Consider the following 20057-nt stretch of genomic DNA (forward strand, 5'->3'; position numbering starts at 1 on the left):
TCTACCTTGTGAATGAAACCTGCAATGTCTTCATTCTGAATAATAATCAATAGTTTATCTAATTTTGATCTTCTTTCCAAAAACTGTTCTGGATGACATTCTGTATTGCCTAATTTGATAAGATATTCCTGTTAAAGAGAAAAACTAAATCAACATTAAAAGGCCTTTTTTGCAAATATCCACCTAACACCAGAAATGCAATATAAACTGGTAAGTAGTCACTCAGTAATGATCACTAATAATGATGACCTTACACTATGGACCTTAGAGATCATCAGGTCCACTCTTCTTATAGAAGAATCTATAGCTCGGAGCTTAAATGGCCATGGTCACAATGTCACAATGCTATGCAATCAAAGCGAAGTAAAAGTCAGTGGTGGGTAACAAAAAGAACCATAAGAACAATGAATTAGCCCAGGTTCTTAACCCAGTTCCATTATTTATTCTGGGCAACCCAGAGCCCAATCATTAACGACTCCCTCATCTCATTTTCCTCTCCTTTCAAGGGAAGCCTTTGGTTATTTGCAGCCAGGTTACTGGTATAGTACTCATTCCCTTACAAAGCACTTTTCTGACTACTGGACTCATTTAATTCACAACAATTCCAAAGTCATTCATACAGAGCTTCAGTATGGACCATGGCATTCACATACTATTTAGCCATGTCTGTCCAGTTCACACCTCTCAAATAAAATAGACCCTCCCATCTAATACCTCCCTCCATGTTGGTGACATGGTACTATCAAAGGACACATGGTGATAGTGCAGGCAGTTTCCGTTGCTCTTTGCTTGCTGGTGGAATCCTGAAGTCTGAGGTAAAATGCAGGTTCCTAGAGGTCATATTCCTCATTTCACAGATATAGGAGATTAATTTTCTCAAGGTTGGCAAGGCTGGTTAGACAGCCATTAAATCTAAACCCAGCTTCCCTCACAACCAGTCTGCTGCTCTATCGAGAACAGTCAACAAGCATCACCCCAAAGGGGATGTTTCTGTGTAGTCCTGAACTAAAGCAGCATCTTCTATATTATTAGATTTTGCTCTAACCTCTAAAGCTTCAGGGCAGATCTCAGAACAGCTACAGACAGGTAATGAGAAGATAAATTATAGGCTAGCTTGTAATTTTTGGTCTTTTTACATTAAGAAGCTTTAACTGCAAATTCATTTTAAGACCCCTGAACTCTTATAATAATAAATCCACTGGACTCCAGAATTATTCAGGAAGCTTAAAATGTTTTTGATAGTATTTTTATTCTATTTTAACATTTTTGCTGGATAAATTTTCCAATGGAGGTTGATTAAAAACTAAAGTTCTGATCTGACCTCCTATCAGATTTGAAAAACACACAGCATCCTTCTCTTCTTCTACATGAGTAATAAAAATAGGATTTATTCTATGCTAGAATGAATTAAATGCACCAGAAGTCAATACATTTTCTGTGAGTGTGATACAATTAGTTTACAAAATGTGGTGGGGAAGGTGCGATAAATGCTGAGCACACTGTGGAACTCTATCCACTCTATTCTCTCATCGAGACAGGCAGCTATTGCCCCCACAAGTACTGTGCTTGAACCTGTTGCTGGGAGTGGAAAAAGTTAAGAAGCTCTACATTCAATGATACAGGGCAAAAATGCAACCAAGAAACTCCTACTAAGTCTGGTTTCATCTTCCCAAGAAATCACAGGGATTTAGTAGTAGAAAAGGCACACTGAGCACTCTTCCTCCTCCATTTCCATGTTCTTCATGTTCTCATGGGCATGCTACATGAAACATGCTGGCATCAGAGAGATTCCCAAACTGACAAAAGCTCAGAACATCTCAGCAGCAGAGTTTCTGGGCCACTCTTGCCTACAAGGCACTTATTTATAGTACCTTCTGCTTCCTCTAACAAAACAAGCAGAAATCCGTCATGGTAAGTTAATTCCATAATGGGAGCAGGCATTTATTTTAAAACCTATGCCATTCCCTGAAGGAATTAAAATCCTAGAGTTTAGTAAATACTAATTGTTGTTATTAAAACACTGATACAACTGTTCTTGTATGTCATAATTTACCTATTGTTACAAATTTTATAGATCTATGTCTGTATCTACACACACACACATACATGCATGTATTTTTAAAAATCAAATACTTGAAACACTAGTCTTACTCTGTAGCTTCAGTAGAAAAAAAATATACCTTGCAGTGAGGAATCTTTCATGATTGGGGAGTCTTTCAGCATCATGTTTTTTGATCAAAAAGGCTGTAGGGAACCCTGACATGACCAGGGTATCAAGAAATGCCAAAAGATTATATATATCATTAGGTCATCCCTGGACAGTTTTTTTTTATTTGACTGATAAAAAACCCCGTAAGAAGTAAACACTGACAGCTTCTTCTACCTCTGTATCTTTCCCATTAAAAACCCAAGTAAGAAACATTTAAAATCTTTGAAATCAACAGTTTAAAGGTATTTGCAGTGTACATACAAATGGTCTTTAAAATCACTGATAAAACAAGATTCTAAATTCTAAGATACTTAGATCAGAGGTTCTACATTTAATTGAACTTACTAGTCTTATTCCACTCCGTATCAAATTATGAAAACATATGGTCAACATTTAAAAACAAAAAAACCCTCCATTTAATAGAGATCAGACCCAACAAGACAAGTTCATATAGCATTACTATTATTAATACCTTCTCATTTAGTTACCTTTATTTCTTTACAGAGCACACTCTCTTCTTCTTCATGAATATAAAATTTCACAGTATTTTTCTGGACATCTTTCATGATTTTAACCAAACTGTTAAATACTTCAGGTTCTAACTGGCTTATAAAATTTGAAAGAGCTGGTTGGGCAGAAATGTTTACATCACTGGGCGATTTTGTTGTTTCTTTTTCTACCGGTTCCCGGGCAGTATCACCAGGTACAGTATGATCAGAAGTCACCATCAGCTCTGTAGCATGGTGTGGCTGGTTCACTTCTACTTCGGTTAAACCCAAAGTTGAAGAGGAATGCTGCTCACTGGAGTTGCTGTCTTTCAAAGTATCACTACAAAGTGGCTCAAGGAGCTGTTTACTGTTGAAGTCACTTGAGGAAACTGGTAGGACAGCCTTTCCCAGAGGATTCAATGCTATCTTACTACCAGAATCATTAGGACTGACTCGTGGCAAATTCCCACCCTTGGCCGATGCTTTGATAATAATAGTATTTAGTTTCTCATGCAAGCCATCTACAAACTCCTGTACACCAGCTTTGGAAGTCTTAGAATATATGAACTCAGAAAGCCGTTTCATCTTCTCTTGTGTTGAAAAAACAGGTGTGGAAATTCTACTGACATATGAAACATTCTTTTGCTTCAGAATCTCTTCTATCTTCCTAGAAAAGAGATTGTACTCTCCTAACACTGTCCTCTCTGTGGTCTCACTCATTGTGGGCGGCTCTGCTGCTGGCACACACTGCTCCTCCACTGTCACCACCTGACCTGTCACCACGTCATCCTCAGTGGTGCCCTTCAGTGTGTCTGTAAATGGAGAGGATTGAAACTGGTAATCAGAACCTCGCTGTCTACTTATTACCCGGGGGTCGTTAGGAAAGGCCTCCTGTGGTGGCAGACACACCAGTTGTTCTTCTGGTGATTTCATACCTATATAGGAAGAGTTCATTATTATAAGAGCAATCCAAAAAAATAACATCTGAAAACACAAACTCGTAAATAGGAATGTCAGATCAAAGTATATATTCAGAACTAATTACGCACTGGAAAGTAGAATAAAAATCTCAAATGATGGTATGAACCCCCATTTTCTATGTAGCCTACTTATGGCTGGTCTTGGGATTTCAGTAGCTAGAGTAACAAGTTTGGATGTTATTTTCTTTGATTCCTTTTGAAGTGTTCGAACATGTGCCAATTTGGCATCCATATAAATTAAGTTTGCTTATTTCTGCTTCCCAGATAGATCTACCGGGGGAAAAAAAGGTTCAATAATATGGAAGAGAACATATTTCATATCTGCATTAACAGTAACACTCTTGAGATGAAGAGGTCATTCAGCTACCTGATGTTAATGGAACCAAACTGACTTTTGACAATAAGCTCAATCCACAGATTGTACTTTTTTCCCAGAAATTCTAAATTTAAACACAATGTTTTTAAAACTACATTTCAAAACAGATACCCTAAGTCCCTTTTTAAAAGACAAGGGGAAAATATGTTTAACGGCAATTTATAGTACTATTTTAGGAAAAGAAAAAAAATTCGTGCTCTTTGCCTAGATGATTATTATACAATTTTATTTTAATTAATTTTCCTTAGATCTTAGCCAATATTTCCTAACAAATTGCTGTTGTAGTCTATGAAATGGTACCTCTATATCAGGAAGTTGCAGGTACAAGTATAGTTTTCAAAACTATAGTACTTTAAAGATAGTGAATTCCCTGTTCAAGTTTGCAGTCAGGTGTAGCAACATACCCTCTCCACACAAATTCAGTTTTGGTTTTCCTCACACACTTTTCTAAAGCTCTTAACAGCCTCAGCAGCAGTCAGCTTGTGACATTTCTCCACCAACCCTGGTAGTTACCATGAACCACTCTACCCATTAACTACTACAAAGGCACCTGCTGGCAAGTAAGAAGACCACAACAGGTCTGTAGGTGGAAGAAGAGTAGGGGAGCAAAATATCCAATGTACCAAGGTAAGAATTAAAACTGTATGAAACTGATAAACCAGAAATTCAAGTTCCATAAAATAACTGCAGAATACAGAACATCCTTCTTAAATCTGCAACATGGAGTTTAGTGCACACATAAAATGTCTGGAAGGATACATAAGAAATTTGTAACAGAGGCTGATCCATGCAATGAAACTAAATGTCTGAGATAGGGCTGCAAGACTTTTTGAAGTATTTTAGATTTTGAAATATTTTTGTACTTCTTACGTACCATATCAAATGTCTGATTTATTTAAATAAAAACATTTTAAATTATACCTTGTAAAACAAACGGGTTGGGAAATACCACCTATAATTTTTAAACTTCCAATTATGTATTATTTCAAATGAAATACCTGCTCCCAAGATGTATAGCTGTAGTTCAGACCAATAAGTTTACACCTGAAGGGCTATGGATAAAGCTGAATGAAGCTTAAATCCATGTAGGGAATTTTCCATGTTAAAAAAGTCTAAACAAATCCCTTTTAAAAATGCAAATTACCATCACCTAATTCTACTGTCACAAATTTCCCCTATAAGATTCTAATCACTAAAATTGACAACTTTATTTAAAAAAATGTCTTCATCGGTAAATGATTTAAAGGAAACACGTCAATATCAATAATGCATGTTTTCTACTGATTGTCATTCAAGCACTGCAGTACTTTGACTTTGAAAGGGGAATAGTGAGTTCTCTAAAGGCAGCATCATTCACGTATTTCCATTTTCAATCACAAAATATAAAGAGGGTATGACAAATAAGAGAGGACTGCAGATGCCAATGGCACATGCTGAAGCATAAACAAGATACCTGGCTGCTGTTTTTTTTTTTTTTTTTAAGATTTTATTTATTTATTTGACAGAGAGAGAGAGAGATAGCGAGAGCAGGAACACAAGCAGGGGAAGTGGGAGAGGGAGAAGCAGGCTTCCCATGGAGCAGGGAGCCCGATGCGGGGCTCGATCCCAGCACCCTGGGATCATGACCTGAGCCGAAGGCAGACGATTAACGACTGAGCCACCCAGGTGCCTGATACCTGGCTGCTTCTAATGAGAAAGAATTACTGACAGATATAAAATAGGTGAATCCCAGACATAATGTTGAGTGAAAGAGCCAAAAACAAAGCAAGACGTGTAGGTTCCATTTACCTTAAATTTAAGAACAGGTAAAACTAATCTATGGTAAAAGAACTTAGATTAGTGGTTACTGTTGGGCCAGGGAGAGTACTGACTGGAAGGATACAAAAGAAAACCTGGAGGTGTTGGAAATGTCCTACATCTTGATTTGGGTAGTGGTAACATAAGTCTATACACATGTAAAAACCCACTGAGCTGTGTACTAAAGATTAATGCACTTCCCTGTATGTCATATATTTGTTCCTATTTTGGTTTTTCTGGTCATTTTTCCTAGGAGGAGACAAAAGATTTTCTTAAAATCATTCAGTCTTTTTTTAATTCCGCAGAGAGGAAAACCATAAAGATCTACTAAAATTAAGCCACTTAGCTTTCCTTCCAAATTAAGAAAAAAAAACCCACTACCACTTAAGATTTCTGAAAGAATAAGACATAAAGAAATGGAAACAAACAAGAAAGGCCCATCACCACACTCTAAGCAAGAAAACAATGCCTATGACCATCTGCAGAGATGCTGAATGGACTGAATTCAGACAAAAGAAAAGGTCTTCTAAGAACCAACAGCAATTAGCTAATCAGCAACCTCTGTAACTGTTTCTGGAATCCCAGAGTTTCCTAATCTCTTATTTACAACACTACCTTATTTAAATAATCAGAAAAAGAACTGGGTCAAAAAACTTAAGATTAGGGATAATGAACCTGAAAGATAACTGGCCTCAATCCTTGTATTTTTTAAACTTAATAGAAACCTGAAGAGTGTTTCTCACAGGATATTCTACAGAAATGGATTAAGAAAAATACTCCAATCTTCCCAAGTCATCGTATCAGATAGAATCACTATAGTGAAAAAAACGTAATCTCTATGAATATTCAGTGACTTCTTTAAACACATTCTTTGTACAAGAATATTTGATACAAATCAAATAATGATTTTAAATGCAAATATTATCCAAATTTTCTGTAATTAACAGAACTCAAAATGATGCCCTATTGATAGAGAACCAGAAATGCAAGTAGCAATTCTGAAGAAGGCACATTGGGAGGAAAAGCAAAGGGAGCCTTCTCACCTGGTGTTTGTTTCTCACCATGTTTCCCCAGCTGGTCTTCTGGGCTTCTTGCATTCCCTCCTGAGGGAAAACATCCATTAGATTTGTAGACGCTCTTCAGATACTGGTGATACCTATTAAGCACCTTTCAGACAACCCCAAATGCTAACAAATCCAAGTACTCCATCTTTTGCCTAAAATAATCCAGAAGGGTCATTCAGAAATAGAAGTTGCTTCCCTTTCCATTCAGATGATGATGGAATATCAACACCTAGATGCTGTGCCTTCAAATGGCTCTGAACATCAACTATGAAGCTATCTAAATGAGGAATGGTTAGGATAATCATTTGTATTGACTACTTTCTTACTGTTTCTCCCCATTCAAGCCAACATCTCCAGCTCTTAAGTACAAGTTACTTCTCCACCATCACTTTCTAGGCCTCTCGCCCTCTCTGGTAAGGTACTAAGTAGAGAATGGTGCTGAAGCCCATGGAAACTCATCAAGTTTTAGAAATTCTTCTCAGAATCCTTGGAGGTCTCAGTAGCTTCTAGGTCACAAGCCAGTCTAACTTTTTAGCAAAAAGTTGTTTTTTTTTCTTTTTAAAGATCTAGGAATGGAAAAGATGTGCCCTGGGAATATTTCCAAAAATGCTTAGCTAACAAAGATGAGTAAGAACTTGAAATATTAAGAGCATGTTTATATGTGTGTGTGTATATGTATGTGTTTGCACAGAGAAATCAGAATACTGCAAAATGATCTTTCAACATTTATTAACCTAGTCTTGCCTCATGGTCCAATAAGCTTTCTAGGGATTTCTGCATTTGATCATTTCAGGCCACTCTCTGTGATGAGCTAATTTCTCTAAGATAATCCAGTTATTAAGAAATCAGTTTTTTCTTCAATAGATGAACCTCAACATGACCACTTCTTGGATGACAGCTTCTTATGGTGAAGTTTACTCTAATAATTTGAGACGACAGCATTTAATCTGTTGTCCCAAAGACCATCATTTCATCTCTGTCACTACCTCACCTTATTAGAAACTCAATTTCTGTCAACAACATTCATTTGGAAGTCTGCACGCTAAACTCCTTTGGGAAAGTATGTTTTAAATCCCTCTGCTTTTATAGGCTGTTTTGCAGATAACTTGCTGATGCTGACCAATACTAGCAACAATCAGTGATGAACATTACATTGCTCAAAATAAGATACAAAGATGAACCAAAAAGACGAACCACCCAGTGACCCAAGAATGGAATCTGGAAAAGATGAAACCCTTCAGGAAACTGCTAAGTAAAACCAAGCAAACCAAAGTCCCAGTATACTTGTTCTTACCTGTAATTGGAATTAGTTTCCAATGTATTTCGGTCTCTTCGACATTATTTGACTTAGATTGTCTGCGGAATCCATGTTCAATGGGAACAGTGGGACACAAACTGCAATCTTCAAAATTATTCATGCTAATTAAATTTGGATCCTAAAAATTAGAGTACATATTCAATAGCTTTCTTTTCAATTAATTTTTACGTCCAGAATAAACAAGTAGGCTCCACACCCAATGTGGGGCTTGAACTCACAACCCTGAGACCAAGAGTCGCATGTTCCACTTCTTTTTTTGATAGCAAATCCACAAGCTTCAATCTAAACATTACAAATGAGTAAAATCAGCATGGCAAAGTTAAAATACTCTGGTCTTTAATTAAAACACAATGTTTCCCCTCAAAACATAATTTGATGTTGATTTAGAGCACAGGTTGGTAAGCTTTTTCAGTAAAGCACCAAATATTTTAGGCTTTGTGGGCCAGATACTCAGGTCTGCCACTGTAGTGCAAAAGCTGCCAGAGGAAATACCTAAACAAATGGCTGTGTTCCTCTGTGTTCCACTAAAACCTTAATTACAAAAATAGGCAGTGGGTGGGGACACCCAGGTGGCTCAGTCACTTAAGAATCCGGCTCTTGATTTTGGCTCAGATCATGATCTCAGGGTTGCGAGATTGAGCCCCATGTTGGGCTGCCTAAAATTCTCCCTCTCCCTCTCCCACACGCACGCACTCTAGCTTTCTCTCCAAAAAATAAAAAATAAAATTAAAAAAGGCAGTGCACAGAGTTTGGCCCATGCTCCCATCGACTCAATTTAGAGTATTAAATATGTCAGGAAATGTTAATAATATAAGTTAGTTACATAAGTTACATACTTCCCCAAGTGGGTCTCCTACCATCATCCTCCTAAAATAATGGAGAAAGCCTGGGGACATGCATATGACTTTTATTCAAAGGCAGGGAAGAGAAATCGGAGGGAAAAGTGAATTAGAAATAAACCCTTAGGAAAATGGGGCCATCCTGTTATTGTTATTCCCCAGAGATGCAGCCACTTTTTGGGGGAGACAAGGTTACTTCTCAGCTAGAGATCAGTACTCTCTAAGGTTGCTTCATAAACAAACTGGATGTCCTGTCAAGCAATGCTGAGAGACATTTCAGAGATAATCCTTAAAGGACACTCACTTTCCATTCTTACTTGCATGAAAAATACTAAGTACCTAATCTTGTTTCTATCACTTTTGGCCAGCAGAAAGCCAATCTTTTGAGGATTCAATTTTATTAGCTATATATAAGCCGATATACATAATCCTATAAGCAGGAAGGAAAACAGCTACTTCTGCATTTATCCCTTTGTAACAAGGAATAACTTAGAAATACTCCGCTGGACAGATACTTTCATTGCAATGTGCATTTTATTTCTTTTTGAAATGGAAAAAATCCCACTGAAACACACCTACATCCTCTTTCAGACATTCACAAACCAACAAAGATAATCAAAAGACATATGCTTACTTCTTTCAAATGTAGTTTATGGTCAGTGCCTGCTTCACTGGTAGAAACAGCAATAGGATACTTTAACAATGATGTATCAACTTCTAGCAATGGGCTCTGAGTGCCCTTAAAATGCACATTTTCCATTTTTGCACAAGTAGGCTGCTCATATTCTTTCTTATCTGGGGGAGAGTTCAACTCATACTCATGCTTTTGCCTCAGCTCTTCATAGGCATCATCAGTGTTCAATCCTAAGGCTTTGTTGACTGTGTCTGTCAAGGATGCATCAGAATGACGTGCATTTGCCAGTGTTTCTGATAGCCAATTAAACAGCCGATGGATATCAGCAACACCGGAGTTAGAGGTATCCTGCTGCTGCTGTCTCAAATCAACATCGTGCCCAAGAGAGCCAATAGGCTGCGGAGACTCTGAAGGGAAAGAGAAAGAAAACCCATCTCTTAAAGTCAAGTTTGGAATGTTTGCATAAAAACTTAAAAATCAAATATATCTAAAAATTAATTATCGTAAGATATTTATGGGCAGGAATCCAATCAGACCACTGGTTTAGACTGCACAAGTACATCCATCCCTTTCTTTACAAATATAACTAGTTCTAAAATTTTGCACACAGCGGGCACCCAGGGTCTTGGGATTGAGCCCCACATCAGGCTCCTTGCTCAGAGGGGAGCTTGCTTTTCCCTCTCCCTTTGGTGCTCCCTCTGCTTATATGCTTTCTCTTTCAAATAAATAAATAAAATCTTTAAAAAATAGTAAGAAAAAAATAAATAAAACTTTGCACATAGCTAAAAATTCCCATAAATGAAAGTTTATTTTCATCATAATTTGAAAATTGTATTAATGGAGAAATGAGCTCAGACATCATGTTGGTAGTATGGATAATATATATTAATATATTAATACCTGTACTGTAGTTATCTTAAACTCTACTACCAAAATCCCAATCAGTTTAATCCGTTTTATCTGACTTGAAAACAGATAAAATATCTGTACTTGCTATTTTGCAAAATGTTAGAGGATATGCAGATTACATTTAAATCTACTAAAAAAACAAACCATGGCTTAATTTGATTTCTATCTCCTCTACACCTATTAGATTTTGTCTTTAAGATATCGACATTCTTGGGGCGCCTGGGTGGCTCAGTTGGTTGCACGACTGCCTTCGGCTCAGGTCATGATCCTGGAGTCCCGGGATCGAGTCCCGCATCAGGCTCCCTGCTCAGCGGGGAGTCTGCTTCTCCCTCTGACCCTCCTCCCTCTCATGCTCTCTGCCTCTCATTCTCTCTCTCTCTCAAATAAATAAATAAAATCTTTAAAAAAAAAAAGATATCGACATTCTTATAATCTAAAACCTTATCTTGAATGACTAATTTCATAACAAAACTAAGATACTAGAGATACAAAATCATCCTGAAGCAAGCCATACCAAACTTGCACTAAGACCAAAAAGTACTATGAAAGAAAACATGTTAAGACATGGTTACAAGCAGGTATAAATCTGGGTAATATGCATTATACCATTATTAAAAACCTGCAAAGGGAACAGACATTCAGAAAGTCATGTGCTTTTTAATGCTGAAGGAGGATAAAGCCTGGATAGATGCCAGGATTTCCAATTTAAGCAGGGTATAATGTACCACCGGGGGGAAAAAAAAATTTAGAAACAACAAAGTACATCCTGTATGATTCTACCTATATGAATTATAAAATCATAGAAGTGGAAAAACTAATACATAAAGACAGAAAGCACATTAGTGGTGGGGTGGGGTGAGATTACAAAGGAGTGTAAGGTAACATCTGGGGGTAATGAAAATGTTCTATAAATTGGAGTGGTGGTAACATAACTATCAAAATTCATCTTTAAGCTGTACCCTCAAAATGGGCATATTTTATGTAAATCATACCTCAAAAAGGTTAATGTAAAATGGGGTAGGGAAGATAGGAGGTTACCACTTATAAAATGAGTGGGTTCACCACCAAATCAAGATGAGGGTATTTTTTTTTTTTTTAAATTTTATTTATTTATTTGAGAGAGAGAGAATGAGAGAAAGCACATGAGAGGGGGGAGGGTCAGAGGGAGAAGCAGACTCTCTGCTGAGCAGGGAGCCTGATGTGGGACTCGATCCCGGGACTCCAGGATCATGACCTGAGCCAAAGGCAGTCGCTTAACCAACTGAGCCACCCAGGCGCCCAAGATGAGGGTATTCTAAAAGTTAGAATCCAACCTTTAAATCTCTATTTTCAGAAATCAAAAATAAAGTGTACAAAATAACTAAAAAGAAACACAAATGAGGAACACCTAGAAATGCAAATCTGACTGTCACTAGTTCTAGTTTAACCTATCTCCCCCTTCTCCCCTGCCCTACTTCTACTTTGGTCTATTGGCATGGCTTTCCCTCCATTTTAATTATTGATAAAGCCTGACTGTCACCCACAACTATTTTTTCACATATACAAAATTAGTCAATTATCAGCTAAAACAGTGCTGAAATTTAAATATCTTAACCATTATGTGCCAGTGCTAGTAAATACAGCCAAGTTTAGGAAAAATTTTTTGTCAGTCACAACTAAGTTATGGATTAATGAACTACATAACTTTAGCTTCTAGAGATTTTCTCATCTGTAAATTAAGGATAATCATGTCTACTACTCAAGAACTAAATGAGTCCATATATGTAAAGTACCTGGCACATGGTAAGCACTTAATTCTCAAGATACCAGGTCAACAGTGTAAGACAGTGCAGATCAGTAAATGTCAATAGGTTCAGCATGGCGTAAGCTAAAGGAAATAGAAACCATCAAGAAGTGGAATAGCCATAAATCTAGGGAGGGATATGAACTGCAAAGATATGCAGCTTGAGAGAAATGAAAGATGCTTCAGGAAGAAAGAGGAGTGTAAAGGGCTGACTATGACATATTCTGAGGAGAGATGAACCCTAATCAAGGAATATGTGAAAAAAGAATGGGAAACATGGTTACCCAGGTGGGACATGGCCAGCCTATAAAAAACTTTTGAAAAGACGAATACAAAGCTGAGACTGGAAGAATATGAGACTGAAATGGTTGACGGATGCCAGGAAAGCCACCCAAGAGGTTAAGAACAAGATGAAAATGTTGGAAAGAAAAAGAGAACACAGGTCAAGTAAAGAAAAAACACTTGAAAGTTACTGAAGACAACAGCCTTGTCAAACAGAACTTTCTGCAATGATGGAAATGTTCTCTATCTGCGCTATTTCAATACAGTGATATGGCTTATGAAGTGTTCCAAGTATAATACATGAAATGAATTATTTCATTTTAATTTAAACTTAAATAACAACACGTGGCCAGTGGCTGCCATATGTGCAGAAAGAGAAGAAGTAAAGGAGAGCAGATTAAGTGAAAAGTAACTGAGGATACGAGCACTGATTGCTAAGAGAACAGTAAAAAAACACTGATTTAACCTAGTCAGTTCTGAGACACACTGAATTTGAACATATACAAGTAAAACAGCTTAGTAAGAAACAGGAATGGCATACTGATATCTGCCATAAACAAGAACAGCAGCAGCACAAAATTCAAAGGTCCATGAACTCAAAGAAGACATTTCATGCTTATTTTAGCAGTGGGAAGATATTAAAAATCTAGATGAAAAAATGTTTAGAATACTTGCAATATTGAAACACACACTTAAAAGAAGGGTCTCCCATTTCTGTCTTTAACTGTCAACTAAAACAAAGAAAAATAGAAAAAAGAAAAAGCCAAACATATTACTGGACTGACTCCTGGGGTAGAAAAAAATGTGTATGCATCTAAGAAATCGAATTTTAAAGCTCAGAAGGTTCCTTACACTAAGCAATATGCTAAAAGAACCCAATATTCAATGTACTTGTACTAAAAGGACAAGAACTCCAATTAATAGGATAACAGCCAAGCATACTTTATTTTCCTCATATTTGCCTAAGCTACACAATTCAGAAATCTGATGTACTTTCTTTACAAAAACAGGGGACAGGCTGGATTGGTTCTGAGGCTGTAACTTGCAGACCCCTGTACTAGGGGAAAGGACAGAACTACTTTACTATATTTCTGGTTGTTATTTTTATACTGTGTAAAAGCAACCTGATATTTTTACCTTCATACAGATGGCAATTTTCAGATAAATTACTGGTTTTGGCGAGCTTTCTCATATTTTCAGGTAGATCCTCAAGCTTCCTCTTCAAGACAGTTTTGCTTCTCATATCTTCCGTGTCTGAGTCCCCACCCACATTTTTTTTCCTACACTGAATTAAATTAATCAATTCTTTGACTCTATCCTTATCATAATCCAAAGAGTGAGAGGACTTCTGCTTTCTAGGTATAATAGTTTCACCCCTTGAGTTATTTCGTTTTCCAAATTTCATTTTTGTACCATTCATTTCTTCTTCTTGGCCTTCATAATCTGAGAGTGGACTGAACTGTTGAAGTTTCCTATTTTCTTCAAAAAGCTCTTTTAATTTACAAATTGGTAACTGATACATTTCAGGCCGAAAAATATAGGCATGCAAACAATTATCAATATGGGATTTATTTTTTGGAGCTGAGTATAAGAATTTTTTATCATCTAATCGTGAATCGTATGGAAACATGATAAACTCTCGTTTACCTGAACCAAAACCTCGCTTAAAAAATTCATTTACATACTTTTCAACAACAGAATGAAAATTTATAGTATTTATATTTTTGAATTCCTTTCGACACTGAATCAAAGCAAACTGTAAAAACTGAGTTATTTTTAATACATCTGTCATGCTCTCATGTCTCTTCTGTGGTGTTGCATTAGTTGAACCTTTTTGTGCTGTAAACAAACAAAAAAGCAAACCATGTTAGCAATCAAGAATCAAACACAGATCTACATTTTGTCAAAGAAATGCAACAACATTCATACATTAATGGTAAACCAAACCAAGAGTATGTACCCTAATACATATATGCAATATAGAAATAAATGAAGAATACTGCTTCTAAAAACAGGCCAATAAGAAACTAAAACAAAATTGTAGGAGATATTTTTAAAGGGTAAAACACCCACTCATTGAAGATCTTCATTTCTTATTGTCCCTAGGGACTGAACTGGTGGCAAGCAAAATGTAAGGAGAAATAAAGAAGCAAGGCAAGATCTGAGACTCCTAGCAAGAGAATCCTGCAACTGATAGCAATGTCACTCCTTCCTGCTATACTGTAATAAGTTTAACTTTACATTAATGTTCTATCCCCACAGCAGATATCTAAACACCAAGTGGCTACAATTGAAAATGTCATTCTTAATCTAACAATGAAACCCATCAGTGTGAATTTTACCTTAATATAGCATTGAAGTATGTTCTTAGGAACAGTGAACAGCAAATTTTCTCTAACACCAGTGTGAAAAATTTTTTATTAATTTTAAATGGCCTAAATTTAACCTAGCACATGATCCTTTTATTGTTGCTAAAATTTGAATGCAAAAATGAACTCAGCTAAAAAATTCTAATAATATAAAACCCTAGAAAACGAAGCCACTACGGTATTTTAATAATTACAATCAATGTTTATTTAGTGAAAACAATGGTAACACCCAAAAATTTTCCACTAAAAAATAATCAGGTCATATATAATTTGTTTTATTTGCTAATACCTCTTAATACCCCCAGTATTTCCCAAAATATAAGAAACAAAATGTTTACTGAGTTATCTGAAAAATTTCAATGAAATGTAAGTATCAGTGACTTGATTTAGATATTCAAAGAACTTACAAGTAACTATGCCTCTAGGTTCTTGAAATAGAAATAAAGCATGTAGCACTCGAGACTTGGCAGTCTGATGTTCTAAAAAAACAGAAGCCAAACTGATTAGCAATATGTTCTAACAAAAAAATTAAAAAGAATTGTAAAAATTAAAGAGATCACCTACCATATGGAGAAACCATTTGACAAGGAGAGAGAAGAAAAAGGTATCCACGGTCTCCCAAAGGTTTAACAAGAACCTGCATTTTTGGAAGAGGGAAGAATTTGAATCTGCTTCATTATTACTCATCATAAGGCAGGCACATAGCAGTTTCTAATAACTGTAAAGAAAACAAGTTATTGATAGTCTTTCTTTAGGAAAAATAGTTAACCAAATTAAAAACTCTACCAATTCTGATTAACAGAATTCCAATCAAACAAAAATTCCCTAGTTTTCATACAAGTAAAAACAAGAAAATATTACTGAATAAATTTCCCTAATTAACTGTGAAACCAACTTGATTTTTCCTTGACACTAAAATACAAGGACCACATTAAAGACTTCAAATATCTTCCTCAACAATACAAAAGACATGTTATTAATTGCCAAGGCAGTGTGCTAGATGTTGGGGGTATAAAACAAGTATAGCACAAACATTACCTTTCATGAGTTCAAGCTAATCTCAAATGAAATGTGTTGCTATAATCTAGTTCTTCACATAGTTAATGAACACCTTTCAACATAAGGCAATTTGCCTTGCCAGAAATAACTTCAAAGACAAGCAACACAAGAGCCTTGATCATGAGAAATTTATAACTGGGTGGAGAGTAACACAAGAAATATCAATAATTATTCAAGACAGAAAAGTTCTCAAAAAGATACACAAAACAACAGGAAGAGAAAAAATATAGTTTATAGTTGGAAAAGATACTGAGAGTGTACTTCAGGTGGATTTTGAAGGATGGAAACACTGCCAACAGGTGGATTTTGAAGGATGGGAACACTGCCAAGAGCCTAAGATTATGGGAAGGACATTTCAATAGAGTCAACATCATGAGCAAAGGCAGAATTGTAACTGATGAATGGTTTGCAGGCATTAGAGTATTTATGACTAGCAAAAGGGTGATGACAGACTAGGACAAACATACAAGTCTAGAAGGAAAGATTGCGGGCTCGATTGTAAAAAGACAAGAATGCCAGGTTAGCCAGGAATGCCCTTAAGGGTACATGCCCTTGACAAAAACAGACACACAGATCAATGGAACAGAATAGAGAGCCCAGAAATGGACCCTCAACTCTATGGTCAACTAATCTTCGACAAAGCAGGAAAGAATGTCCAATGGAAAAAAGAAAGTCTCTTCAACAAATGGTGTTGGGAAAATTGGACAGCTACATGCAGAAGAATGAAACTGGATCATTTCCTTACACCACACAAAAAAAGAGACTCAAAATGGATGAAAGACCTAAATATGAGACAGAAATCCATCAAAATCCTTGAGAACACAGGCAGCAACCTCTTTACCTCAGCCGCAGCAACTTCTTCCTAGAAACATCGCCAAAGGCAAAGGGAAGCAAGGGCAAAAATGAACTGGGACTTCATCAAGATAAAAAGCTTTTGCACAGCAAAGGAAACAGTCAACAAAACCAGAAGACAACAGACATAATGGGAGAAGATTTTTGCAAATGACATATCAGACAAAGGGCTAGTATCCAAAATCTATAAAGAACTTATCAAACTCAACACCCAAAGAACAAAGAATCCAATCAAGCAATGGGCAGAAGACATGAACAGACATTTCTGCAAACAAGACATCCAAATGGCCAACAGACACTGAAAAAGTGCTCAACATCACTCAGCATCAGGGAAATCCAAATCAAAACCTCAATGAGATACACCACCCCACACCAGTCAGAATGGCTAAAATTAACAAGTCGGGAAACGACAGACGTTGGCGAGGATGCGGAGAAAGCGGAACCCTCCTACACTGTTGGTGGGAATGCAAGCTGGTGTAGCCACTCTGGAAAAACAGTATGGAGGTTCCTCAAAAAGTTGAAAATACAGCTACCCTATGACTCAGCAATTGCACTACTGGGTATTTACCCCAAAGATACAAATGTAGTGATCCGAAGGGGCAGGTGCACTCCAGTGTTCATAGTAGCAATGTCCACAATAGCCGAACTATGGAAAGTGGCTAGATGTCCATCAACAGATGAATGGATAAAGAAGATGTGGTATACATATATACAATGGAATATTATGCATCCATCAAAAAAAAAAAAGAAAAGAAATCTTGCCATTTGCAACAACGTGGATGGAACTAGAGGGTATTATGCTAAGCAAAATAAGTCAATCAGAGAAAGGTAAGTATCATATGATCTCACTGATATGAGGAATTTGAGAAACAAGACAGAGAATCATAGGGGAAGGGAGGGAAAAATGAAACAAGATGAAACCAGAGAAGGAGACAAACCATAAGAGACTCCTAATCTCAGGAAACAAACTGAGGGTTGCGGAGTGGAGGGGGGTGGGAGGGATGGGGTAGCTGGGAGATGGACACCAGGGAGGGTAGGTACTATGGTGAGCGCTGTGAATTGTGTAAGACTGATGAATCACAGACCTGAAACAAATAGTACATTATATGTTAATTTAAAAAATTAAAAAAAAAAAAAAGTATATGCCCTTTTGAACTGGAGTTCAAAAAACAACAAAGGAAACCTCAACAGCACTGTGCAGGAGAGGGAAAGAAAACAATGTAATGCAAAGAAAGTTCATGAGCTACTGCAATCGTTCGCAGTATGTTTTAGATTAAAGAAAGGGGAAGTAAAGGAAGATCTAAGGATGACAGTTGAACACAAAAGGTTATCTGGGCTCTGCAAGGAAATATGTGCTACCTAAATTCCTATTAAACAATTCCAGTAAACAAAGTCTGTGTAAGAACCCGTACTTTAATGGACAAAAAGTGACTGCTATCAACTTACATTTAATAAAAACACTGAACAGCCAGAAGATGGACAATGTACATGCAAAATTCTTGTTTCAAACTTAAATTTATTTTATTTATTTTGAGAGAGAGCATGCACAGGGGGGCGGGGGGAGTGGGGGCAGAGGAGAGAAAGAATCTCAAGCAGACTCCCTGTTGAGCACACAGCCTGACACGGGGCTCAATTTCACAACCCTGGGATCATGACCTGATCAAGAGTCAGACGCTTAACCTGCTGAGCCACCTGCATACCCCCAAAACATTTTACATATCATATCCCTTTTAACATTTTACCCAACTCTTGGTTTGTGAGAACACGAAGCTGGGAAGCATGAGTAAGATTTTCATGTTTTGTGGTCATTAAGGAAAAACAGATTATTTTAATGTTTCACCCACTCCAATACCAGGTTTATAAAAATTCCTTTGGCTCAGTGCCATAAAGACCCTTGTCTTCTAAGGAGCCTCAACATCCCCAGAGACCCATGGCCCACAGGGAATCCACACACAGAAACAACACTCTGGCAGACAGAGGCCCTAACAGTAGTATCTTTGCCTTTAGCTCCCAGAAACACTTTAAATGCTGTAGGAGAAAGAAAGACCTATGAACTCCACGCTTCTGCTGCCTCTATTACACCTTACTGTTTTCTTCCCCTCAGAAAACAGTATTAACCCAGTCTGCCAATTTTTATTACTTGATTCTACTACTTTGACTTCTCAGATAAACATTACAGGTAACATGGTACAAAAACAAAAATGTTGGGGGACCTGGCTGGCTCAGTTGGTAGAGCATGTGACTCTTGATCTTGGGGTTGTGAGTTCAAGCCCCATGTTGGATGTGGAGATTACTTAAAAATAAAATCTTTCCAGGGCACCTGGGTGGCTCAGCTGGTTAAGAGTCTGGCTCTTGGTTTTGGCTCAGGTCATGATCTCAGGATTCTGGGATCCAGCCCCATGTCAGGCTCCATGCTCAGCAGAGAGTCTGCTTGAGATTCTCTCTCCTCTCCCTCTGCCCCTCCACCCTGCTCACATTCTCTCTCTAAAATAAATACAAATAAAATCTTTCCCCTGAAACTAATACTACACTATATGTTAACTAACTTGAATTTACATAAAAACTAAAAGAATAATAAAGTCTTAAAAAAAATAAAAATGTTTTACAAATATAAAACAGCAAGCTCACAACCTAGAAGGAAATAAACTACCCAAAGTGAGATTTAGTAGAAACAACAGATTCCAATACCCAAGGACTTCAAATTAGAATTATAGATTTAACATATAAAACGAGGTTATGAGCGGCTTAAAGAAATAACTGGTAGAACTGAAGACATGTTCACACAAAAACTGGTACACAAATGTTCATAGCAGTTTATTTATAACAGCCAAAGAATGGAAACAACTGATGGACAAAATGTGGTATCATCCACACAAGGAAATACTGTTCAGCCATGAAAAGGAATGAAGTACTGATACATGCTACAACATGGGATGAACCTTAAAAGTATTATGCTAATTGCACTACTGGGTATTTACCCCAAAGATACAAATGTAGGGATCCAAAGGGATACGTGCACCCCGATGTTTATAGCAGCAATGTCCACAATAGCCAAACCGTGGAAAGAGCCAAGATGTCCATCGACAGATGAATGGATA

General features: G+C 37.0%; 1 protein-coding gene and 1 long non-coding RNA gene across 7 annotated transcripts in view; one reads left to right on the plus strand and one right to left on the minus strand.

Annotated features, from left to right (window-relative positions):
• Positions 1-20057, minus strand: part of TASOR (transcription activation suppressor) — a 55284-nt gene that overhangs the window by 7532 nt on the left and 27695 nt on the right. For 2 of the 6 annotated variants that reach the window (XM_081819238.1, XM_081819263.1), the window contains exons 12-19: positions 15613-15685; positions 15456-15527; positions 13817-14518; positions 9706-10112; positions 8209-8350; positions 6894-6953; positions 2698-3509; positions 6-128 (exon numbers count right to left, since the gene is read on the minus strand). In XM_081819238.1, coding sequence (XP_081675364.1) covers positions 6-128; positions 2698-3509; positions 6894-6953; positions 8209-8350; positions 9706-10112; positions 13817-14518; positions 15456-15527; positions 15613-15685 — 2391 coding nt within the window. Of the gene's footprint in view, positions 1-5; positions 129-2697; positions 3633-6893; positions 6954-8208; positions 8351-9705; positions 10113-13816; positions 14519-15455; positions 15528-15612; positions 15686-20057 lie in introns of all 6 variants that reach the window. The other 4 variants (XM_081819228.1, XM_081819257.1, XM_081819271.1 and 1 more) reach the window with 3 other exon arrangements.
• On the plus strand, positions 16133-17483 carry LOC145721492 (uncharacterized). Its single transcript, XR_014145193.1, has 2 exons — positions 16133-16373; positions 16407-17483. It is a non-coding gene; the product is annotated as an uncharacterized LOC145721492 (long non-coding RNA).

The sequence above is a fragment of the Leptonychotes weddellii genome, chromosome 1 (assembly GCF_054177405.1).
Source record: "Leptonychotes weddellii isolate Sample4059 chromosome 1, ASM5417740v2, whole genome shotgun sequence".
NCBI classification, from domain to species: domain Eukaryota; kingdom Metazoa; phylum Chordata; class Mammalia; order Carnivora; family Phocidae; genus Leptonychotes; species Leptonychotes weddellii.